We start from the raw sequence: 24,034 nt of genomic DNA, 5'->3' as shown, positions 1-24,034 counted from the left end.
TTCATCCAGACTCTTCCTAAAAGAAAAGAAACATTTCCTTCTCTACCCCCATGTCCTCTCTCCCATTCCAGCCACGCAAATCAACTCCCGAAACCGGGGGAAGGGTAGAAACGAGGCGCAAGTCCCTGCACGCAACAGCTGGGAACAAGGAGACACGTGCATGAAACACAACAGGACTTAAAGCGACTTCTCATAAGACAACGCGGTCCACAATGGCGTGCAGGCTCCAGGCAAGGGGGGCTCAGAGCCCGTGGCCTCCTGTAAAGGGGAGAACGATTCACCGGACGACAGCCCTAGCATGGACACAGCTACGCTTCCTCACCGCTTCCACGCTGGGAAGCGTCGTACTCATCTAGCTGTGTCCCAGTAGAGTTAATGCCAGTGCAACTTGTATGTGCAGGCAAGTGTAAAACCAGAGCAGACAAAGGCATCTCCTCCTTCCACGGGCTGAGGTTAGCAAGGAGTACAGCTGCTGCCTGCCTTCTCCTAGCACCCATGAGGGAAGGGGGGGAAGAAAACCCTAAAATGGAGACCAAGATTCATCACTATCTCTAGCAAAAGCAAACCAGCCATGTCAGAAACACCCAGTCCCCAGAAGGCTTAGCCAGGATAAAACCAGAGCACCAAGAGGAGCCTGGAGCAAGCAGGTTGCAGCAGCCGAGGGCAGGGGAGCTGGAAGGCAGCTCACCCCCATTGACGGGGCTCAAGCACCTCTTCAGCCTCCACGCTCCTCTTCCTCCCACCCCCAAACCGCCGCAGCCAGCGGAGCAGCTCCCTCTCCCCCTGCCCGTCCTGACGGCGCCCGGCAGAAGGGCTCGTCGGGTCGGCGAAGGGAAAGCCCCGTGCGGGCTTCCCTTGGGACCTGGAGGACCTTGCTCAGCTGCCCACACCACCTCCGCCTGGGTCACCTCCAGCCATCGAGAGGCCAGCAGCAAGACAGCGACGCCTGTGAGCCAGAAAAGCGGACAGAGAAAGAGAGGGGTGGGGGAAAAAAAAAAAAAAGACAAAAAATAATAATAATAATAAAACTTGCACCCTCGGGCCTGTCCCTCTAATAACTACAGCAAAACCTCACCAAGGCTTTACTCTCCTGGAGGGTGAGAAAGCGACACAGCGCTGCCCAGCACCCGAAGTCCTAGAGGTGGGAGATCCTCACACCCTCTCCTCCATGGCCTACGGGCTTCGTCCCCGGCGTGGGGCCTTTTTTTTCTGCTCTGTCATTAAGAGTGGAGCCTGGTCTTTTCCTTCAATCCCAAGAATTGCACTGAATTAGATCATCTTTCTCGGCTCACCTCCCCCTACAGGCTGCTCCCGAGCATGCTCAGCTCGGCCTGGCGCTGCCATTTCATAACTGCATTGTTTACAGACACACACTGACCTGCCATTTTTTGACAGGAGGAGAGGAGCGGGCGCTCGCCTCCCGACCGCTCGCGGCCCCCCAGCCCCTCGCAATAAAAATCCGCTTTGGAGAAGGGAAATTGTAAAAGCGTGGAAAGTAGCAGGCTGTGGGTTTGTGGTGGTGGTTTTGTTGTTTTTTTTTCTTTTTCCCTCCTTGATTTAGGTCAAAATCCACCTGTTTTGGAGGGAGAAGTTAACCCCTTTGGGGGTTGGGGGGCATGGGGAGGAGAGGTCTCGCAGAGCTCGATGCAAAATGCCAGCCATGATTTTTAGCTTCTTTGAATCACAACCGTGCTTCGATGTCACCTAAAAATATAATACCCAGCCCAGTCTGCCATCCTCCGTCAAGCCTTCCTCTGTGAGAGAAAGGGTTGGAAATATGGTATTTCCCTTGAATAAACAAGTTGGCGTAGTCCCAGCACATACAGTTTTCTCCTTTAAATGCAAACCAGAGTATTTTTGCAGGCACACAGGAAAATGAGGAGAGGAGGAGGGGAAAAGTTCCTCATTTAACACCAGGAGCTCCATGAAAAGCCTTGCAAGGTTGCTCCGAGCCCCTCTCTGTTCCAGCCCTCTCCCTGTCCGTGCTGATCATACTTTGCAGGTGAAAGCAGCTCTGACTTAGGACAGAGAGAAAATGCCAGAAGAGCTGGAGGTTTCCTCATCCTTGGAACAAGGACAAGTTGTGAAAAGCTTCCTTTGCAAGAGGCACTGTGCTGCTCCGACACAGTATGGCAGCGTTGCAGGGAAGATGCTTGCACGTCAGATCTTCTTAACCCCCACCGCCTCGCCCCTTCTCCACCACGTCCACCAGCTTTCCCCCTCCTGATGGGGACTGAAGGAAAAAGATAAATACATTACCTGGTTTAGGGGAAGCAAGCTGTTAGGCTGGATCCCAGAACATTTTTTTCAAAAAGCCTGCTCTACATTTTTTCCCTCTAATTTTTTTTCTTTTTTAAGGATACTTTCCAATTAGCTCGTACAGTGTGTGAGCTTTGCTCCTGCTGCTTTCCTGACTACTGTAAATCCTGGCAGGCAGTGCTGCCCGCTGCCCATCCTCCTCCTCTGCCCCCCTCCAGGACCAACGCCACCGTGCAGCAACGCCAGACATTTCCTCCTCCACCCAAGAGACCAAGGAGCTCGCACAGGCACGGGGAGGGACAGATCCCATGGGACCAAGGGAAACACGAGGGTCTTCTCTGCAAAGAGGGGTTGGTGTCAAAACTCTTTAAATTTACAGGAGTCAAAAAGAACCAACTGAAAATGGTAGTTAAGGGTTATAAATTCAAGATTCGCTTCCAAATTACTGAATTATATGTCACTGCAGGAACATATGGTCCTCCGAGCCTCGCAAGCGGGGAGCATGCGCTGCCAGAGCCCCGAGCCTTTCAGCTGAACCAAAATCAAGGTAGCTCTCCCACTGCGGCGATTCCTCGACTGCTCTCAGCTCCAGGAGCAGGAAAGGGAGAAGGAAAAACTTCAGGGAAAAGCAGCAAAAGGACAACAAAGAGGAGCAGCAGGAATCAAGCTAGCCCTCCCCCAAACCAGCTGGTCAGGAGGGTGAAGCTCCTTAAAACTCCTTGTTTGCCTGAATAAAATAGCTCCCTGCCATTGCACAAGATGCACGCGATCCTCTTTCATAAGGAGATGGCACCACATGGGAGAGGTCAGGGGAGCCAGGCTCCAGCACTGGCAGAAGGAGCCGCAGGACGACCGCTGCAACCACAGCCTGAGCCCCCAGGTCCTGGGCCTGATCCTGCCCACCCGCACCTCTGCTGCCAGGCCCAGGGTTTGTCTAAGAGGGGATGATCAGCAGAAAATATGCCCTGTGTGTGCTGCAGAGCCCAGTTCTGTCCAAACATGTTCTTGGGAAGAGGGGAAGAGCTTGTGCTGGCGCTTAAAAGTCAGTTAAGTACGTGAAGGGGAAAAAAAAACAAGACCCCAAGGCCCCTGTTTGGAGCTCTTAACCCTTGCTGAAAGCAGCGCAAAGTCCAGACCTCGGGTTTCTCTCTTCCCTCCAAAGTAGGTCAGGCTTTTCAGCATCTCTCTGCAGACGCTTTCAAAGGGCATCAGCTGGCAGGGACAGAGCGTTAGGTGTTTTCAGCCGGCTGTCCCACCGGTGTCATCGTGGTCACCACCACCCAGGAGCACACGTTGCACACTTCAGCAGTTTTTTGGTTGCTTGTTTTCTCAGCCTTCATCCAACCCAAAGCACATTTTTTTCCCCTGGATGGGAGCTGATCAGGCAGCACATCAAGGCCTCTGCTCTTCTCTGTTAAAAAGAAATCTCATTTCTCTCCTTGTGACTTCTTCTGATGCCTTTTCCTGTAGCACACATCTTCTAGATGACAAATAATGAGCGTATTTATAGTCCAGTGGAGACAGGATAGATATTTAGATTAGGTATCACAGACCGTCCTGTAAGCTTCCTAATCTTTTAAATGCCATCGTCACATCTCACTCCTCGATTGAAAATTCAATATCGTGTCTGCCTGGCAGCTTCAGGGGTCTCCCTCGAGCCCAGCAAGCTCAGGCTGGTGTTTTGCCCGCTGCCGGGGGTGCCCAGACCCCCCACAGCTCTGGAACCTTTGGTGTCCACCCCAAGTCCCACTGAGGTCTGTGGCAGCCAACAGAGCTGTCTGCATCTAACACAAGTGACAGCAAAAAAAAAAAAAAACAAAACAAAACAAAACAGCAGTGTGGCAGGGCCAGGGGTCTGAATTGCAGGCAACTTTTAAAATAAGCTGCAGACATGGGCCTCCTGCCATGAAATCAACCACGGATGTTTCATTTTAATCAGCTGTTCCCTTGGATTGCAAGCTACTACTAAAAAAAAAAAAAACAAAAAAGAAAAGAAGAGAGAAGGGAGGAAGCCACCTCAAAATAAAAAGGATTGTTTCTTTCTGGTAAAATAATGTTCACTCTTGCCTCCACCCGAAGAAGTGAGCTGTAGGCTTGCTTGATGCAAGCAGAGGCTGTCAAAGGAGACCTAGCGAGGAGGTGCCACGTGGCCACAGGCCCTTTCCTCCCCTTTGGAAGTTCCGTCTTCAAGCAGCAAAGACACCCCAGCGTTTGCTCTTCTTGCTTACAAGAGCTGCAAGCAGGGAGGGCTCCTGGGAGAACCAAATTTTCCAGAAACTTCACACTTTAAAAAATAAAAAAAAAGCACCAAAAAAAAAAAAACCCAACCCCAAACAAGCCTCCCCACCCCAGAAGACAAATAAAAGACCACCCAGACACGAGGAAACAAAGCCCGAGCTTTCCCGGAGTCAGGCGACGTCGGATGCAGAAGTGCCTGCAAGCCCATGGCACAGCACAAGGCAAGGATCCCCACAGCACGGACGGAGCCTGGCCAGCCTCCTCCCGCCGGCTCCCCAGCGCGCCCCGCCTGCCCTCCCGCGCACGGGGCAGGAAAATAAACGCATATAGGAAGAAATAAAGAAATAACCCCCAGCCATGATTCCCCAAACTGTCTTCCTCCTCTCCGAGGCTGCTCCTTCCCCAGCGGGAGACAGCCTGCCTGCGGCCAGGGCCGGCGGAGAGCCCCTCTTTGCGAGGCATGGGAGGTGGACCCTGCTGTACCTGCGGACATCTGTTGTCTTCTTCTGGTGAAGACTCAAAGAGTTGCATATTCCAGATCCTCATGAGCAGTGATTCAGTTTCTGCTCATGTGATAAAAGCTCCCTCTACAGAGTGAGCATGCCCAGAGGAGACCATTTCACTGCTCCCTCCAAGCTGCAGCCATTTCACAGAGAACCTGCCGGCTCCAGGGCGTCCATTGGAGCGCGATTATCCCGGGCATCCCGGGGACGCACCGGTAATGCAGATCATCTGTCAACTTTCTGACAGGGTGCCAGGCCTCAAAACTGATCGCTTGCCTGAAAAAAAAAAAAGCCTTTTAAACCATAGAGTGAGGTGTTCTGTCTCAGTGGCCTTCAAGAGTAGCCCTGGCCCGCAGGAAAAGGAGAGGCGGGAGGGACAGGGAGGGATGCTGCGCGGCTTGGGGACGCTCCCGTGCCGATATTGTTCTGCTTAATGAAGCGCCCGACCGCTGAGCACTGGGATGAAGGCACACGGGTTAAACTGGTTCAGTGTGCAGTGTCCAACTGCAAGTGCATTCGAGATCCGATCTGCTGAGCTGAAGGGAAGCTATTTTTCACTGTGGGGATTAATAAGACAACCTGACCTGGTACAACCAACCTTAAAAGGGTATCACAAACACAGCCATTAAAAAGGGGGGGGGGGGAATGGAATGAGGGGGGAAAACCCTAATGAAGTGATAGTGCAGTACTAGGTGCAGGAGCTCTGAGCTCAGCCTATGTCAAACCATGTGATCCAGCTGGCCCAGCCAGCAAGATAAAAGGAGAAATTTTAGCTTCAAAATAAAAGTAGTTTGTCTCTGTTCCACTTAACAATTAAGCATAAACTCTTGGCAACCTTCAGATCTGCTCAAGCTCCCAGTAAAACTGCCGGAGCAACTCGCAGGAACATCTGTAAGCAGAGATCGGCTGGAAGGGATTCAAGCACAAGACTGGCATTTATCAGAGGCAGGAGCAGGAGGCGGCTGGAGCTGGGTGTCGCGCTGGAGAACCTCCCACCCGAGCAGGGGGAGGGTGGCTGGCAACCCCGGAGAAGAGGCCAGAAGGAAGAGGAAACTCAGAAATGGACTGTGGCACCACCCGCTTGTTCTTGCCCAAAGAAAAAACAGTTTTCAAAAAAATGAGAGCAGAGAAGGTAGTTCTCTTTAAGAGTAGAAATGACAATGAAGACGAGCTGAGTGTAACGTGGTACAGTGGGCTGGGGGGGGGCAGGGAGCAGCCTGCATGTAGGGAGAAAAAAAAGCTCTCGAAATCCATAGTGAGGTTTTCAGGAGCCCAAGGATTTTGTTTGCCTTCCACCTTGCACCAAAAGCAGGCATGCAAATTCAGGCCTTCAGCACAAGCACGAAGCCATCGCCTGCTCTGCTCTACCCATCCCCTCCTCTCCTCTGCCGAGCGTCGCAGGAGCGTGTCCTGCCACTGCGTGATCGCAGGCTGGAGACATCAACGAGCCACGTTTTCTCTACTTCACCACCATGTCCAGGCACATTTGCAAAGTGGCAATAGTTAAAGCAGCAAAGAGCCTGCCACGGATCTGCCTCCGCTACGAGGACGTTATTTCTCTCTCCACACCCTGGAGAAGTTTCACTACTAAACAGTTAAAACACACAAGGCTAAATCAAGATGACTGAAACTGATAAAGAAGGAATATTTGAGGTGACAGTATAAAGCAAGGATCTCTCTTTCACCCACTGGGTTTTTGTTTGATGTAAATTTTAAGTTTTAATATACATAAAATGAGATTTTCCTGGCCTTTCTATTGGTTGCTGAGAGGTGTAGAGGCAACTCATTTAAGACAAACTCGAAAATCCCCAAACAAAAGCAACAAAAACTGACTACACAGACAGAAGTTGTATTATCCACCGCATCAAAAGATTACTGTAGTTCAAACCAAAGATGGCTTTAAAACAGTTGACGCGTTGCCCTTCCTTGCAGCATGAAATTACCAAGCTTTCATTAAAAACACAGAAATAGAAAGAAAGATATTAAGAAACGCAGCGTCAATGAACTACCACAGTCAACATCCCCTTTCAGAGATAAAATAACGACGGAGAACCACACCGCAGCCTCAGCCTTCCCGCGCACGCAGAAGGGCAGCACTCCCCACTGCAGCTCAACGCTAGAAATGTTTTTACTCCTGAGGTTAAACATACACCGAGAGAAGCTACCAGAGGCGCTTTTCACATCTCACAGTCATCCTTGAAAGCACTAAATGCTGTTTAAGAAGAAAAGCAAAGCTGATCAGGGTATTGCAGATGCTTCCACAACCAACTCGAGCGAAGCAATCGGTCGGCATCGGACCAGCATCTCCACACAGCGCCGCGTTCGCGGGGGATGCTTGCGTGTTGATTGATAAGACCTTGAATTTATGCCATCCGAAAGGAGAAAGAAGCTTCCAGACCACCACGGCATTGCTCAGCCTGGCACTGCCACCCCCGTGCCCAGGCAGGGTCCGTCGGCTGTCAGACCGGTGCCTTCTGCCCCAGGACACCCAGGACCCCCATCTCCCCAATTTCGCAGACGTCGGGTGCTGTACAGGCACAGGCTCTTTTCTAACCAGCTGGTTAGAGACCCATCTCCAGACTGGCTGAGGAATTAGTTTTTCTAACCAGGTAGCATAAGAACAAGCCCGTGCCCCATGAAGCTTTCCTCCTTTGTTTAACCCACGTACTCTCCAGCAGTTTCCCCACCAAGCCGGTACGAGACAGCATAGCACTCCCCGTTCAAAACATCTTCTACCAGCTATAAAACCACAAGGTATTTTTATACCAAGGCTCTCTGGCCTCCGTTCCCCGATTCAGGGCCCAAATATCCCTTTCAGAAACGTCACATTTTCAGGAGGAAGGCAGCAGCACAACAACCTCCTTTCACAAAGGACACCAGGTTCCTCAGGGCTTTCGCTTAATTACACCATTACGTACGGCATTTTCACAGCTCCCTTGCAGAGGAAGCACAAGTGGGAGGCAAGGGGAGATTTTTCTATAAGAAGAACAATATTTAGCTCTGCAAAATACAGGGGGTTTTCCTTATTTCCATCAGGCTCCTCTCCTTCCAGACCCTCCAGTCGCTCATATCTGAAGCTCCCTTTCAGCCTGCTCGGAAGCGATCCCAAAAGCCCGATGAGCTGAAGGGACTTTCGATATGAGTATTTCTGCTGGAATCCTGATTTGCTTCTGCACTGCTACGAACCGCTCCCCAGCTCCGCCGCAAGCTGTTAAAATGCCTCCTTCCCTCCTCAGCCGTTATGTACAGCATTCCCTAACCAGAACGCCCATTCCCAGGCCACACTGAGCGTCCTCAGTATCCTCCGAGGGAGCCCAAACGTCCACCTCCAGGCTCAGGTAACAGCCTTGAAGGAGCAGGCAATCATTAATGCACACTTCTGGAATCACAGCTTTCTCCACCTTTCAAAACCTGTTTTTTTTCCCCAAAGTTTCCAAGCCGTTTCCCTTCCTCCCCCTCTTTCCCCAGCAAAGTTGAAAACTGCTTTACTTAATAGGAAACATGAAATGTTCCCTGGGACGCTGCATTGAGTACATCGCACACAGACACAGAAGAAGAAAAGAAAATTAAAAAAAAAAGAAAATAAAGAAGAAAAAAAGAGATGCTGTTGCGACAGATGTTGAGATGTAAGCTCTCTGGGAGATGTTGCTATGTTTTGATAAGAATATGCGTTGAGTATTTCATTTACAGGGCAATCCTAGAACTTTATTTAGAAGCATATTGGCCAGACAGCTGTAATTTAGAACATACTGTATTCCTAACAGTTCCCAATTATAAACTCCTTCAGCTTTAACTTATAGTAACCACGGCTCCTTCTATTTTGGAAATCTAAAAACACCATTTCTCCCCTTCATTCAGCTATCGCATATCAAGAGCTTCTACCGTACAAAGACAGCCTTGCTCGAGAAGGGTCCTAAATACAGCAGCCCTTGCATATCCCGTCTCAGTAACAGCGAGCAAGCTCATTGCTGTAACCACACTTACCGTTCGCTCCACAGACAAATGTTTTATTGTTTTATTTGGGGGACAGTAGCTGGGGTGGGAGTCAGACCCATGTCAGTGCAAAGCCATCCTGCTTATTAGTAGTCTTCTGCCAGCAAAGCCGGCTGTAAAAATGGCTGCTCACATTCAATCTCGCTTCTGCTGCAACACTTTGCTGTAACGCTGGAGCTCGGGTGTAGATCCTGCCGATGAGCCTCACGTGTTCAACGTGTCCCTGTTCTTTGACCTCACACCTATTTTTTTTAAGGATTAGGGCATTCACATGAAAATAAGCAAGTTCTTCGCTGGAGGAGAATCAGTGCTTCATGATGCTTTTATCTCTCTCCCCAAATCATGAACTCACCTATGAAATATCGCAGTTGATGGCTCTACAAGCAATTCCGCTGACATTATAAATTTCTGCAAGGAACAGAAGGAGCAGATGAACTCTTTAAAAACAAAGCTCCTGCCTTCATGCAAATATCACTAGTTAAGAGCGAAGAAATAAAGCAAGCATGATGAGTATACAGAATTGGCTCTGAAGAGGCTGCTTTTCAGCAACTGCCATAAGGTGGCAGTGGGTCTTTAAGGCTACCTTCCACCTTTCACACAAGCACAATAGGAAATTATCACACCAGTGGTTTTCCAGCATCTGAAACTGTTTAAGTCAAATTTCCTCATCCAGGGAGCCAGACCAGACATGAAAACTTGGGGCTGAGATAACCTCAACACCAGAGTCGCACAAGGAGAAAAAGCCACCAGGATCAATTCTGAGAAGCCATAAACACAGCCCCCATCTGAGCCAAAGAAAATCAACCCATTTTCCTTTCAGTGTACAATTGCAATGCCGTTTATTTTACATAAACGCTTTTCTTTGTTTATTCATCCAACCATAAACAAGCCAGCGTCCATGAAAGAGTAAGAGAAGTTCTGCGTGGCCAGCAAGCTGGGGCTCCAGCAGACTTTTATGCAGGGACCGTAAAAGCGACACCAGTAAGCAAGCTGGTCACCAACTTAGTGCAGGGCTGACATATCAAACAGGCTCAGAAAAGACTGTGGAAGCGTTGGGTACACAAGAAATAACAGACCCGGGCAATACATAGGCGAGTTACTTTAGGTCATAAAGTGACTCATGGTGCAGAGTGACCCAACTGTGTGAGACCGTCACCTGGGAATCAGCAATAAAATAAAAATCTATGTTTTGCTCTTCACCAATCGCCCCCTGAACTGCGCTAGGAAAAGCAGCCGGAGTTGCCCTGAAGGAAGAGCAGGTCTATCTTACTGCATGCAGGCTAAAGATAGACAGTGATCGCAGAGATTGCTGTTAATGAAGTTAAACACAATAACTTTGTAATACCAACGTATTCACAGTGCCCGAAGTAGAGCAAACCTCTGCCTTACCTCTGCTTACAGCCAGGCTGAAATAAGTGTGGACACCCAGTAACACACCTCCCGTAGGAGACGGGGTCTGTGAGGGCCGAGGCTCGTGGCCGACGTCTCCCCCCCTGCTCCACACCAAGTCAGATCTTCCCTACACCTCGCTAATACAAACATCGAGAGCCAACGTAAATGTTTTATTGGCACTTTACCACGCAGCTTTGCTTGTTCAACAACTGGAGTCAATCGGCTCATGCAGCACATACCTGCTGGTGCTTACACATTCCTTGTAAAAAGCTGGCAACTACCGACAAAATCCAAAAGCCCAACCTAGCACAACTCACAGAATCCCCTTCCTTCCCCCAAACCCACTTGCCAAGATGTTAAACCCCTGCAAGAAGCACAAAAAATCTCTCAGCCAAAGGAATAAGCATATCTATATTCCCTCCTCTCCTTGCCAGTTTGGAGGACCTGATGTGGCAAGGTTTGTTTGCAATCCTTGGAATGCAAAATAAGCCCGAAAAAGGGAGTTTGAGTTTTACATTCTTTCACCCTCCCACAATCACAGACGGATCTAGATTCAAACTGCAGAGCAGGTCTGTGCCCTGCAAGGCTTCCCATTAATAATAATTAGCGACCGAGACGCGTAGCCCACGACTGAGACGCGATCACATGCCTTCCAATATGAAGGCACAACCCAGCAAGTCCCCGCAGCCCTCGCTGCCAGCCCCTGCCTGCTGTCACTTCATGTCACCACCCTAACATTAGACAGGTCCGTTCTTTATATAGGTTCGCCAGTCAGTAAAGGTCAGTATTTTAAAACCCCTCCCCGCTGATCCGCAGGAAGCGGTTTGAAGCCATCTCGTGTCAGTGGTTAACTATGCTGCTTTTGAATCAATTCCAACAGTTTTTACTTCATCCGGTCTCCTTGCTCCCCCGGCCCGGGGGCACGGGAAGGAATCGGCCAGATTTGCCCTACCTCTGTCCCGTCTGCGGGGAGCTGCTGGGTCCTTCCAGATCCTGACTCCAGGCCTATCACTCCTCCAGCCACAAATCCATCTCACTCTATGGGTGCAGCCTCCACCCCGGAGCATGCTCAGTACCGGCTGATCTTCAGCCATTTCAGAGCTTTAATGAAATGTAAGCATAAGGAAGTGTCATTAGCAAAAAAAAAAAAAAAAAAAAAAGAAAAAAAAAAAAAAAAGGTGCAGGATTCATCCCGATCCGGCCAACCTTCCTGCTTCCATCCTCTGTCAAGGAGGTGAAGCTCTCGCTGCGGGGATCGCAGGCGTTTTTAGGCAGCAAGCATCTCGTTTTAGAACAAAAGCAAGGAAAATCCTGTCTCAGGCAAGCCTTGTGCAAAAAGGAGCATTTCCTAGTGGCACTCAAACCAGCAGATTTTTCACTCTGGGCCTTCCACAAATTACAGTATTTTAATGAAATGCCATTAATATTATTTTTTCCCCCCAACGGGCTTCAACTGAGGCTTTTAGCTCGCAATGCAAATAGTGCTTCCCATCCATCTTAAAGCTAAACCTACCCCAGTCTACCCTCTATCAGCTTGAAGATTATTTTAACTCCATTTGCAAGAAAGTTAAAAAGCAGGATGAGAGAGAGGGGGAAAGAGACTCCAGTACCACACACCTCATGCGCTATTTTCCTAAGGTCCTGAATTTTAAGAGAGGTTTGTTTTTCACTAGTCAGCCCTGAAATTACTCCATCGTTACCTTGCCTTCTCAATGCAGTAAGACTGTTTCAAAGAAGAATTAATAGAGGATTTTTTTTTTATCCTTTCCAGTTTTCCAAACAACAAAACCTGCAAAGACACACAACGCTGAAGGCCAGCAGGCATTTTCACAGCCCTGCACACTGCGAGCGATCCGCGCGTGGAATTTGGCTGTTCCTTAAAAACTTGTATTTCCCTATATATCCTTTGCATATCCCCTACAGATCCCTACCAGCTCACAGAACCACTCCAGAAAGCAAAAAGATAGCTGTTGCAGAAGTAAAGCTTTGCAGGCCAGGGCAAAAATTGGCTATTTAATCCCAACAAAGTTTTAATGTATACCCTATTCCTTGTGTTGGGCCCAAGCCAAAAAAAACTCTGGATGTTCAAATCCGTTAATTGTGTGTGCACTCTGCCGAGCGATGCTCGTTTCCCGTCCGTGCACGGCTAATATTTCTGCCATGTATGTACAGGATCTGCTTCAATGCTGAGGTTTTGATTCCTCAAAGGAAGATTAAAAAACAAAGATTAAGTTATTTTATCAACACAGCATTTCAGGAAAAAATCAGGGTGACAGATGAATGCCAAACCCCAGCTTTTTTCCTGAATCAAAATTCCAAGGTAATCACAAAAATACTAAGAGACTTTCTGTACAACGCAATAAGCCAAGTTAAAGGCAAGACTTTAATCAGTCCACGTTCATGTCCGATCCACTACGCAAACAACTCATAACGCTGTTCTCTCATCTCTTCCCTGATAAATTCAGCCCAGTCCTCAACATCAAGCTACAGCTTTTTAGCAAATTATTTGGGATAGTATTCACATTTGACTGCTGAACGCCAGGCCGCCTTTCACGCCAAGCGCTGGCGAGTTGCACTTTACTACAATATTTTTAGAGCACAAAATATGTGGTAAAGTGACCCAGGATAAACCATAATAATTTGGCATAGGGAGCGCGTGCTTAGCTCCCCTCAGACCTCTATTTCTGCTGAAGGATTTCACCGAAGCCCGGGGACCGGCGCCCTGCGGTCGCCGTTCGGCCCCAGGCTGGCCCTTCTCCGGGGACGCTCATCAGGGACCTCCATTTTCAGCGCAGGATGCAATTCTCTCTACACCACATTAGGCAACTCTAAGATACCGCACAGCGCTTTCATTAAGCACAGCTTGGTAAACCCTGCCGACAAATTCTATTCTCGTCCTCTCCCTTGCCTTTAAATTAGAGGTAGTTTAAAAATAATATTCAGACCATATAATCCCGAGGCATGTCTGCTGAATCTAGCAGTGTTTGCATCTAGCACAGCTCAAGCATGTCAAGTTTGTTTCCTTGGAAACAAAGACCAATTTGCAAGCATTGCTTTCTTCCTTTTTTTTTTTTTTTAATGTAACGAAGACATACATACCTGCAGCTCTTGTTCGTACAAAGGAATTAAAGCAGATTCACTTACCAACAAGGTTCGTAAGAGAATTATTACTATATTTCGCTAATGAACAATTGGCTTGTTGCACTAAGGGAAAACCACAGTTCATCACTATTTAAAAATCCCTCTTTCCCTCAATAGATACACACTCGAGGCATGGCATTTATATTGTTTCCTTGGGGACAGGTAGGGGAAAAAAAAAGCAAAGCCAGAGTCATTTGCTTACCCTAGGCTAGGTACGCTGGTTCCAGTGGAGGAACAATCTAAGAGGGAAATCCTGTATTGCTCCTACCACATGGCTCCAAAAGATACACTAACACTGCTCAAAATACACCTGCTTTCAACACAGACTGAAGAGTCAACACAAGCTGAATAAAAAAGAAAGCGATAACATCTTCTAGATATGTTTTGCCAGTTTTAAGCCCAACTTTTTCCCATCGAGGGCATGCATTAGGGCTTAAGTGGGAAGCCAGCCTTTCTATGCAGCCGTAACTCTTCCAGAGCCTGCTCACATCAAAGGTCCTCACGCTGAAGGCAGTAAATCCTACGGCGATGACACACAACCTCTCTGTGCGGCAAGAAAGAGGAGGGAGGGCAAAAAGTGTCAGAGCCGAGTCATCCATAGCCTCATCTGCAAAGGCAGTCAGTACCTCCACCCTCCAGAGCCTTCGTCAGGAATTATAAGAGCTCAGCACCTTTCAAAAACCTGTCAGATATGGCGTAAAAAGGACGCACATGAGAACAGCAAATAAAATTATGGCTCCTTAAACATGCCCTACCAGAGGCTGACTCAGCACAGAGTTCATTTCCCAACAGGCTCGGGCTGAGGCCGAGTTGCAATCTCTACTTGAGAAGATAACCTTCATATCCAAGGGAGCAGAGCCCGAAACTTCTCTTGGTCCTATTAGCATCACCACGTTAGAAAAAGGCAAGGGAGCTGCACCAACAGACGCTGACAGGAGCAAGAAAAGCCTCCGTCCTCCACATAAAGGACAAAGCCTCACGATTCCCTGCCCCTGGAGAATGCCAGAGGCATCGCTAGAGCCATCAGTGTCCAGCACTAAGGCTGATGTGAACCCTGGATGCTCCACACTTGCAAAAGTCAGGCCTTGGACTCCAACGCACCAGATGCTCCAAAGAGGTTCAGAAGCTCACCAACGTTGCTCTACTGACAGAGCCGCCTCGCTGTCCTCGTGAACGTGCTCACAGCAGGACCAACGCACTCACCTGGAGGGTAAACTGCAAACAAAAAGCACCACAAAAACCCCAGACCCTGCCAACGTCCAGCAGAACTGTCAGAGGGTCTCACCCTAGAGCTTGAAAAATTAATGTCTTTTCAGTACACTGACTTTTCAAATGCGGCTGAAGAGCATTCAACAGGACTAATGCAGGTTTCCATTCCTGCTGCAATCAAGTAATCCTGGAAGCACATGCCCCAGCCTACACTCTGCAACAGTGTGCAGCCTTTACCAAGTATTGTAATGACTTAGTTTTATTCCGACCAATGCCATGGTCCTCAGGACTTTGGAGACTGTTCTAGCTGCCAGGAATTCTGGGGGAAGAGCAGGGAAAGCAAGCTAGTTCTTCCTGATCCAAAGCAGAGCATATACTGAAAAAAAGCATCTAAACGCCACCATGTAAAAAAGAACCAGATGGATACATTGTGATTTGCTTAAATGTATTGCAACAATAAAAATACTTAGGACTTTTTATAAAGCGATTTATAATAAGAGATGGGAATAGTAGGCCATATTAATGTCTGCATTTTACAGACAGGGAAAAAAAAAAAAAAAAAAAAATCGAGGCTTGGAGAATTAACTGCCAAAAATTTCTGGCGTGGTCCTCTACAAATCTATGGAGCAGAGGAACATGATACGGGAGACCTGGATGTGAAGTCGTGCTCACCGCTGACTTACTGAGTCACCTCGGGTGGCCAAGTCGGGGCAGCAAAGAAAGCGTTGGGGCAGCCCATTTGGGATGGCTCCGCTTCGAATCTCAGTGCGGTTTGAGCGCTTTAAGCTCCCTTGAAAAAAATCTCATCCTCTGTTATTTAAAAAGAACAAAAAAACCCCAAACACCTAAAGGTAAATAACAAACATACCAGTATTTTGTCTCCCTGTAATATTCCCTGTAACTGACATGTTTGGGGAGGGGAGGGGAAATATTTATCCAAAACAGCAAACTTGCAATCGCAAAGGAGCTTTTTATGCCCATTGCCAAGTCTGAACGCAGGCGGATGCCATGTGGGGGAATCTGTGACACCAGGCCACAGTCCAGACTCCTACACGAACTCAGTCACATCTGAACTGAACAGGAGCAATAAATTCAGAGAAGTCACTTAAAAATATTTTGCTGGGTAACTGGGCTGCAAGTCAAAGCCCCTGGGGCAAGGGCAATGAGCTCAGTTACGGTTTTTTAATGCAGATACATTAAACACCTGGCAAACGCTTAGGTGAAAATATTGAATCGAAACAAGAGCAAATGTGGAAATAGAGAGAGATTACACCACTTACTAACAAATTTAATTATTGCTTCCCTTCCCTTTCTCTTCCCCCTCCAGCCCGGCAGCCACCGCAGCGTGCTGCTTGCAGGTATCAGAGGAACAAAGAGCCGATGGATGCCGCGAGCCCCACGTACTTCTGGAAATTTCTGAACACAGATTTAAATTTGGGAGGATAGTCAGGGATTTTATTTTAATGCCCAAATCATTAAACCATCTTATTTGCTTGGGTTCCCAGAGCTACAGTGCTAAAGACTTGCTGCATTACGGAGGACAAATGCGAGGATGATACTTAGAGCTCGAATCTAAGACTGACGAGCTCATTCTGATGGTTTGCCACATGAAAGCTCTGTAGAAAAAAACCAACCAACCAACCAACCAAAACGAATTTCAAACCAAGAGTCATGCACCGATTTTGGGTGGCCAGCTCAGACAGTTTTTCAAACCTGATAAGAGCCTGCCATCGCCTAGAGATGTAGAGACACTACAGCAAGATGCAAATGCTCAGGACACTTGGAAATTAAGCACTGGTTTCACATCAAAAATTAAACTACTATTTCAAAAAATTACTTCCCTCAAATTCTCCCACCTTTCCTCCCGCCTGTGTGTAATACCCACTTACTTGTCTCACAAGGAGGCATAGAGCTTGATTTTGGTAACAATTAATTAATTTGGGGGTTTTTTTTTGAACTGAAGAACTCAAAATACAGCAAAACACTAGGAAAAAAAAACAAAACAAACAAACACAAAATGCTGCAATAATGTACCCAGCTCTCCGAGAGGTGGCCCAGAGAACGGGAGAAAGACGAAGGTTGCGGAACGTCTGCAGTTGAGCGCCGCAGCCCCTCTCCTCGTTTGCCTGCTCTCAGCCACAGCAACCAAAATCTGTTCTGGAGGCAAAGCAAGGGAAGGCAGGAGTCTACGGGGGAGAAGTTTTGCACACTGAAAAAAGACCATTTGCACTATTTTTATTATACAAGTAACAGGAAAGGGCTTCACCCTTCCAGTGCTCTGTACAGAGCCCCAGACTCTCCCTCCCGGTACTGATCTCCTGAATTCAAATGTGCATCAAAGCATCACGGACCTTTGGAAGCTTCTCCTCTGCTCTCATGCAGCCTTACCCCAGAGAAAAGGCAAGGAGAATGGTTGGTTCTGGTTCAGTAATTCTACCAAAAATAAAATAAAATAAAAGTGCACAGGCAATAGGGAAAAAAAAAATGCTGAGTATTTTTCTTCTGCGACAGGAAGCCAAATGCCAGCCTTCAGCAGCCGCTTGATCACGCTCGGGCTTCAATTAAAGCAGCTCAAGGACTGCCGAAGTCAGCTTCCCTTCCTTGAGCAGTTTTGTAAGGCATTTGCTTGGTAGCTGAAAGCTCTGGAGTTTCACATGAAACTTATTAGCAGCTGGATCATCCCTGTCACTGACTTCAAAACCCAGAACCAAGACAGCTCGTTCCCGTGTGCCTTTGATTAATGACTCCTGCTGCACTTGGGGAACTGAATTTCGGCATTGTTTTCACGCACAAGCCAAGAAAAAACAGCCAGCTGGGCAGAATATGGCCCTCCAAGAAAGATTTCCAGGATTCCCCGCTAGTCAGCAGCTGACAATATACAGCCAGACAGCCTCGGCAGAGGGAGGGTGTTGCAGAGCGTTACCATGGCACGTTCGTTCCGCCTCGCACCGTCTGCGGGATGATCCTTCCCCAGACGGGTGAGAGTCAAGCGAAGCGCTGCTGCATCGCCTGGCAAACATCACTTCGCTTTTGTATTGCCTCCTCGGGGCGTTCAGCTCTCGCGACAGACCGACATCGACGGGGGAGCTGCGGCTCTGGACTGGCAAAGCACCTGGGAGCTGCAGGTACGGGGCTTGCTCCCAGCTCCCGTCCTCCAAACCAGTCCCCACTGAAACGCATGGGACTGCTTCAAAATAAATATGGCCTCGTTTAGGCTTAGCGATGTATTGGTTCAAAGCAAAAAACCCTGAGAGGAAGTAAAATCCTTTGCAGTCTTTTGCATGGATACGTACCCTGCACCGTTCTTCTGCCCACGATGCAGTTACAGCCCCAGCAGTACAGACCTCAAGCAAGGCCCCGAGCCTGCAAGAGAGGGAGCTCCCCGGCCAGCCTGGAGCACCGTCCCCGCAACCTGCCCTGGGGACAGCTGGCCTGTCTTCTCCTTGCCAGATCAGGTGTAAGGTATCAGCAGATACCTGCTACAAACACAAATGCTTTTAAGCCTTGACTGTGGGTAGACTGTATTCTCATCCTAGCAGGAGAATTGCTCAGTGGCTTTTTCCCCCTTTAAGAAAGGGGGAGGGAAGGGCCCACTCAGATCATGGTAACGAGGACATTAGCCCCGACGGTTATAATGGGAGCATCCCTTGGGTACCACCAGCATCACAGTAATATTTTTTTATATTCCCCTTTCCTGACATGCCTTAGAAGTTGGCATGAAAACCTGCAAGGGTGGATATTCACAGGTCAATATGCTGTGACGTGCCTGGAGCACCACTGTTTTTTCTCTAAATCCTTCTTTAGAAGGAACAGAGTAAAGGATCAGTTGTAAAGCAACCCAAGATGCCTGTCAATGCAAACTGCATTTAACACTGTTCTTCCTCTCCATGCTGAATAAAAAAGCACTGAAGAAGTTCCTGTAAAGCCCTGCATATCCCACTACTAATCTAAATATGCCCCATTCCCAAGCAGACTGAACGGATGTCATAAATCAAAGTTTTACTTTAAACTATAAAAACTCAAGAAGAGGCTGCATCCATTGCAACGCACAAGCAAACAAAAAAAGAAGTGAAACGTGGTTCATAAGTAACACAAGTACATACAAATTTTCCTGCAACAGCGTAGTTTATACGTACCAGTCTCTAAATAAACGCCCGTCTCACGTGTTTATAGAGCAAGACTAACTGCAGGGAGGGATGTTTACAGTAAATGGGACCTTCTGTTGAGATCTGAGTGACGGAGGAGGGACACCAAGGTGTATATAAAGTAACTGAGTCCAGTAATTTGAAGGGTTCTTACCCATTTATTTTTACCAGGTTCTTATACTTCATTTCTAATCCCTGTAACACTGCCTTGCACTCGTCAGTTAACTTCACCTCCAGGAGTCTGTCAATCTGCTTGAGAAGAAGGAAGGTTGCTGCCATCATTTTGTTTTAAAGAGCTATATCCCAATGGATCCAGCTGTGTTGATTTGCACAGCTGCATTACAACAAGCTCCTTACAGAATCAAGGTCAACTCAGCCTGCATCTCATCATAAAAATTCACCAAATATTTTGTCAGGTACATATAACGTACTTCTAGAGGTGAAAGCCAAACTTCTCAGTAAGAAGCAAACTCCACCGAGCTCACGCCTTTCAGACTTGCAATGTCTATCAGTGACACAATTCATTTCTTTCTCTCCATGTCATTGATAACTAAACGGAGGATCTATCGTCACTGCGAAAGCCAATGCACGTCTATGTTCAAAGGTCTACTTGAAGACAGGTTACACAAAGGTTAAAATTATATTACCTTGCCTCTGCTAGTAAGTAAACATAGGACAAAACTGCAAATTAACTTAAAACTAGCTATACAGGTCAAAAAAATCCTATGCTTTGTCTGCACTGGGCTGCAGTGCTGAAACCATCGCCTGTCCTGATGCAAACACGGCGCTTTCGGCATTGCGGACAGTGCAAGGCCGTGACACAACTCTAAGACCGATGTGGGAAACGTGACTTACACGATTTCTTCATTCATTAGCCAGGTACAGTTGTGCTCGATTTCTTCTCCCTTCAACCATTCACAGGTTTGGTGGGAGACCTTCAAAATCAGGTTTCTCAGCCTGGTAGAGCACTGCCTTCTCCAGCCTCTCCTAAGCAATGGGAACTGGAGATGCTCCCTGTGGAGAAGGGAAGGGGCAGTCCTTCCCGTTCATCACTCCATCCATATTCAGGGCTCGGGGGACTTCTTGGTATCACTTTTTAGTCACTGGCATAAAGGACAATTAAAGCAAATATTCTGCAGCCTGCTGCAGAGACAACGATCAGCACTTGCCTCCCAGTCCCTCGTGGTGTTTGCCATCTTCACCTGTTGCCCATCTCCCTGCCTAGGTATCCAGGTGCCTTTCCTTTAACCTTGCTTTGGGAGCAGAGTTTTTTCCGTTTGCAGTTGTTCACACGCACAGATGCCCAAACTCATGTTTCAAAGCTTCATTGTCCAATGCCAATTTTTTCTCTTCTGTTTTGAACTCTCTTCCCTTATTTTTAATTCCTGTGTTTTCTTTCTCCTCTGTTTCTAATTTATTCTCTCCATCCCACTTCTGTCTTCCTAATCCTTTCTTACTATCCTCTTGGGTCAGGTTTTAAAACAAAGATCCTGCTGCTGCTGCCCACCTCGAGGTGCAGGCAGCATCGAGGCTCAACTACTTCATTCCGCAGACTCAGACAGTGAGCAAACACATGGAAACAACCAAAACCCAAAAACCCCTGTCAAGATCCCTGCTCTAGTTTCAAAACCTCCCAAATTCACTCCAAAGATACATACACACTCCACTGACCCAACAGATAGGAAGGTACTGCTGCCGCAGGAATAGTCTCTGGTATCCTCATATAATCTAAGGATAAATCTAAATACTGTTCCCCATTAATGCCCGACCAATGAGAAGTGATATTGTGTATAACTGAACACACATGTGCACACATCCACGTATGTGGAAATACAAGGAAGAGTTTTCTTGCTTCTCCGTCCTTTATTTAAGATTTTTCTACGAGCTTGGCCTACCTTGTCCAGCCCGGCTAACGATGCTGCTCTATGACATGCGTATCAGATCCTGTCTGAAAAGTCAGGTTTTAAACAGCTGCCCCAATCCCACTGGTAAGGTGAACTGTTAGGCGAGTATTAACGCAGCAAAAATATGAACCCAGTCCAACAACGAAGAGAAACATCCCTTCGCAAATAAAATTGGTGGGTGAAACCAGGCATGGGACTGAAGCCTCCCCTCGCACACCGCAGCCCGCTGGGAGCCCCGGCTGCCCATCCTGCCACAGTTTTTAGCCAAAGGCTCAGGCAGTATCAGATCCCCCCTTCTCATACAACACTCATAACTGCAGGTAACCCAGGCTTTACTGCTTAATCAAACCTCCCAAAGTTCACGCTTACCCTGGAAAAGTGAGGACCCCGTAGGTGAAGAAGGTCTATGCGAGGCAGCTGGCACTGGCACCCTGGGGACGGGGGTCTCGACCAGGCCTGCACAGCTAACACGGAAATCGGGGGACGAGCGTGCCTCTGAGCCTCTCCCGCCTCTCATAGCCTTGATTCTGCAAGCTTCAAGGCACTTTGGGCCAAGTGAGCAGCACATTTTAAGCATTAAAAAACCTGCTTAAATAAAGGAAGCACCTGCTTGAAGTTAACTTGTGCTATGGGGTCCCTACAGCAAAGCTGACAAAGCCAAGGGAGGGACAACGGGATGAGCAAGCAATGATGGAGCCATCAGACCTCCTCCCAGGGACCTTGTTGGGGCTTGGACCCTGCACATGATGCATTTCACAGCCACAAAAACGAGCCAGAAGAAGGGCTGATGCCGATTTCTCTTCTGACTCTGGACCTCTGCCTCCCCTCCCCAGAATGCCCCTTTGCTTTTGCAGAGGACATTTGCAGTGGTGACCTCCATTCCATTATGCCTTATATTTTCACTTGCATTCCTCCATCATGAATCATTTACAATCCCCATTTATCATCATATAATTATTCGTTAAATTAGAATAATAAAGGAAATTGCACTGAAGCTTCAGGGTTTGGTGTTTTTTTTTTTTAAAAAAAAACCAAACTATCCCACAGAAAAGTATGCACTTTATACTAAAGAGGAAAAGAAAAAAAGAAAAAGTAAAGCGTGGTTCAATTTTGAGCCTACCAACCTTCTACACTGCCCTTTTTATGTCTGACAACAAAGAGGCGTGAATGCTATCAAGTCACACGCAGGTACTGGCAACACGATCCTACTTTGTACCACTTTCCACCTAGGTGCTCATTTTAATACAACACAAGCTGCCACGCAATTAAAAAGGCCCCAAAACAAAAGGCTGTAGGAAAAAAATGTTAATATACCGGACTGCCCTCATTTTTAACCTTAAACAATGAACAAGGCACCAATACAGAATTACTTTTGCAATGTGTCAAATTTAAAAACAAACAGTCCCCCACACCCCATTAAAAACCCACCCAGCAGAGATATTTTCTACATCCTAGACATTATGAATGTGTCCCAAGGCGCTGTAGACTGCGAGCCGCGTTTCATGGCTCCCTTTGCCATCCGCTCCGACGTTCGCAACAGCGAAGCCCTTCCTCGGCACAGCTTCATTTAAAGCAGAAAAAAAAAAAAAGGGGGGGGGGGCCTGCCTTACCACAAGGCAATTAACAATTGGGGAATTAAAAAAAAAAAATAATAATAAATAAATACTTGGCAAGACGAAGCGCTTTTGCAATCCATGGCCGTACCTGCTGGGGAGGGAGGGGCGCAGAGGGAGCCCTCCCAGCAGCAGCACCCTTTGCAGAGCACAGCTGGCAAGCGCAGAGGCTCCATGCTGCCGGAGCCTCCGGCGCCGGGGATAACCCAGCCCGGAGACAACCCGCTGCTACGTGCCGCCGAGCCACTTAAAGTTTAGAGGCATTTTGTGCGAGGCAATCTTTAGGAAACCCCAACAGAGTGAAGAATCGGCAGTAAAAACCTCTTAAGGAAAGCCTGGCGTGATGCATACCTCTCTTTGGCCGTGCTGGCTTTTTAGATTCCCCGTCAAGGATTTCGGAGGCCTACACCGGCGCGTCCACGCGCTCCGCACCACGGGAGGTGGCGAGGAGCATGCTCACAGGGAGCAGCATCCTCCCGGCACGCCACGGCTCCATCCCGTCGTGGCCCCGCGCTGGAAGGGGAAGCGAGGAGCCGGGATGCTGCGCTGCTCCCGGAGCCTGGCGGGGGGAAGGAGGCGAATCGAGGAGAGCGGGGACAGTTTTTAAGCTCTCTCGATCATTCCTTGGAATAAAATAAAAAAAAAATTACTCGTGGAGCGATTAAAATGTGCAAACATTTTGCTTGGTGTTCCGACTGCCACATTTAATATTTCAAACAACATCCAGGCCAATATTGTTGCTTAATTTAACATAACTGGATCCCGAATGCATTTCTAACAGATTAAACCACAGAAATATCCACATGTTTTAATGAGGATTTGGCACTACTCGGAGCCAAACAGATTTTAGCAATATTTTTGGACTACGATTTCTTTCAGAAGAAAAGAAAGCCCACTGGTAATGGATCTGCATTCCCTACATTTCAAGCTTTTGTGGATTTAAGTGCAAACTGAAAAACCTAAATATTTAGTGCCATTATAATTTGAGCAACATCTGGACAATTTTCCTTGCCTCGCAAAAGATTTTAGCCAGCTTTGCAGAGGCTCGGTCCATGTTGCTCAGGCAGAATGGCTCCTTTTACATTTGCATGCTTCACTCAGATTCTGTAGTTTCTATGCCAACAACCATTCGTAACTCTTTAAAAAGCACATTTGGAAGCGGGGGGGGGAAGGAAGATTTGAAACGTGATAAAAGATTATTTTTTTTTTGTTTGGGGATTTTTGTTGTTGTGGTGGTTGTTCCCCCAAATCTAACTCATCCATTCCTCATTTTTTTCTGAGCCCTGCAAACCTCAAAAAGGCCCAATAAGCATCAGCTCAGCCATGGCAACTCTTCCACCTGCCTCAAAATGCAGCAGCGACTCAGAAAGAGGGAAGTTTGTTCAGTCAATCTGATGTATAAAAATATATATATACACACATATACTCACATAAATATATATATATATTACTCCAGTTCTGTCTCCAGACAAAGAATCAATAGCAAACGTCTATCAGTGTCTCTTCAGACAATAGCTCTGGGGGGAAAACAACAACTGCGCAGTGCTGAGCAATGAGCGCTCCAGACGGAGCCCAGCCCGACCCCAACAGGCTCATCAAACGCCGTGCAGACTGCCGTGTCCCTCTGCTCCTGCAGG

At 47.7% G+C, this 24,034-nt stretch overlaps 1 protein-coding gene across 15 annotated transcripts in view; it reads right to left on the bottom strand.

Annotated features, from left to right (window-relative positions):
- The window catches only part of EHMT1 (euchromatic histone lysine methyltransferase 1), a 121,575-nt gene that overhangs the window by 66,903 nt on the left and 30,638 nt on the right, over positions 1–24,034 (bottom strand). For 4 of the 15 annotated variants that reach the window (XM_087753174.1, XM_009475904.2, XM_087753178.1 and 1 more), the window contains exon 1: positions 4,981–5,051. The exons of 6 other annotated variants lie outside the window; for them this stretch is intronic. In XM_087753174.1, coding sequence (XP_087609300.1) covers positions 4,981–5,043 — 63 coding nt within the window. In that variant the 5' untranslated portion in view covers positions 5,044–5,051. Of the gene's footprint in view, positions 1–1,075; positions 1,239–4,980; positions 5,052–9,345; positions 9,379–11,337; positions 11,454–24,034 lie in introns of those variants that run through there. 5 more of the 15 variants (XM_087753179.1, XM_087753176.1, XM_087753189.1 and 2 more) reach the window with 5 other exon arrangements.

The sequence above is a fragment of the Nipponia nippon genome, unplaced genomic scaffold, assembly GCF_047370975.1.
Source record: "Nipponia nippon isolate SJK-2023a ecotype South Korea unplaced genomic scaffold, ASM4737097v1 scaffold_16, whole genome shotgun sequence".
NCBI lineage: Eukaryota > Metazoa > Chordata > Aves > Pelecaniformes > Threskiornithidae > Nipponia > Nipponia nippon.
Note: the sequence above shows the minus strand (reverse complement) of the source record. Positions and strands in the feature narration are given on the sequence as shown.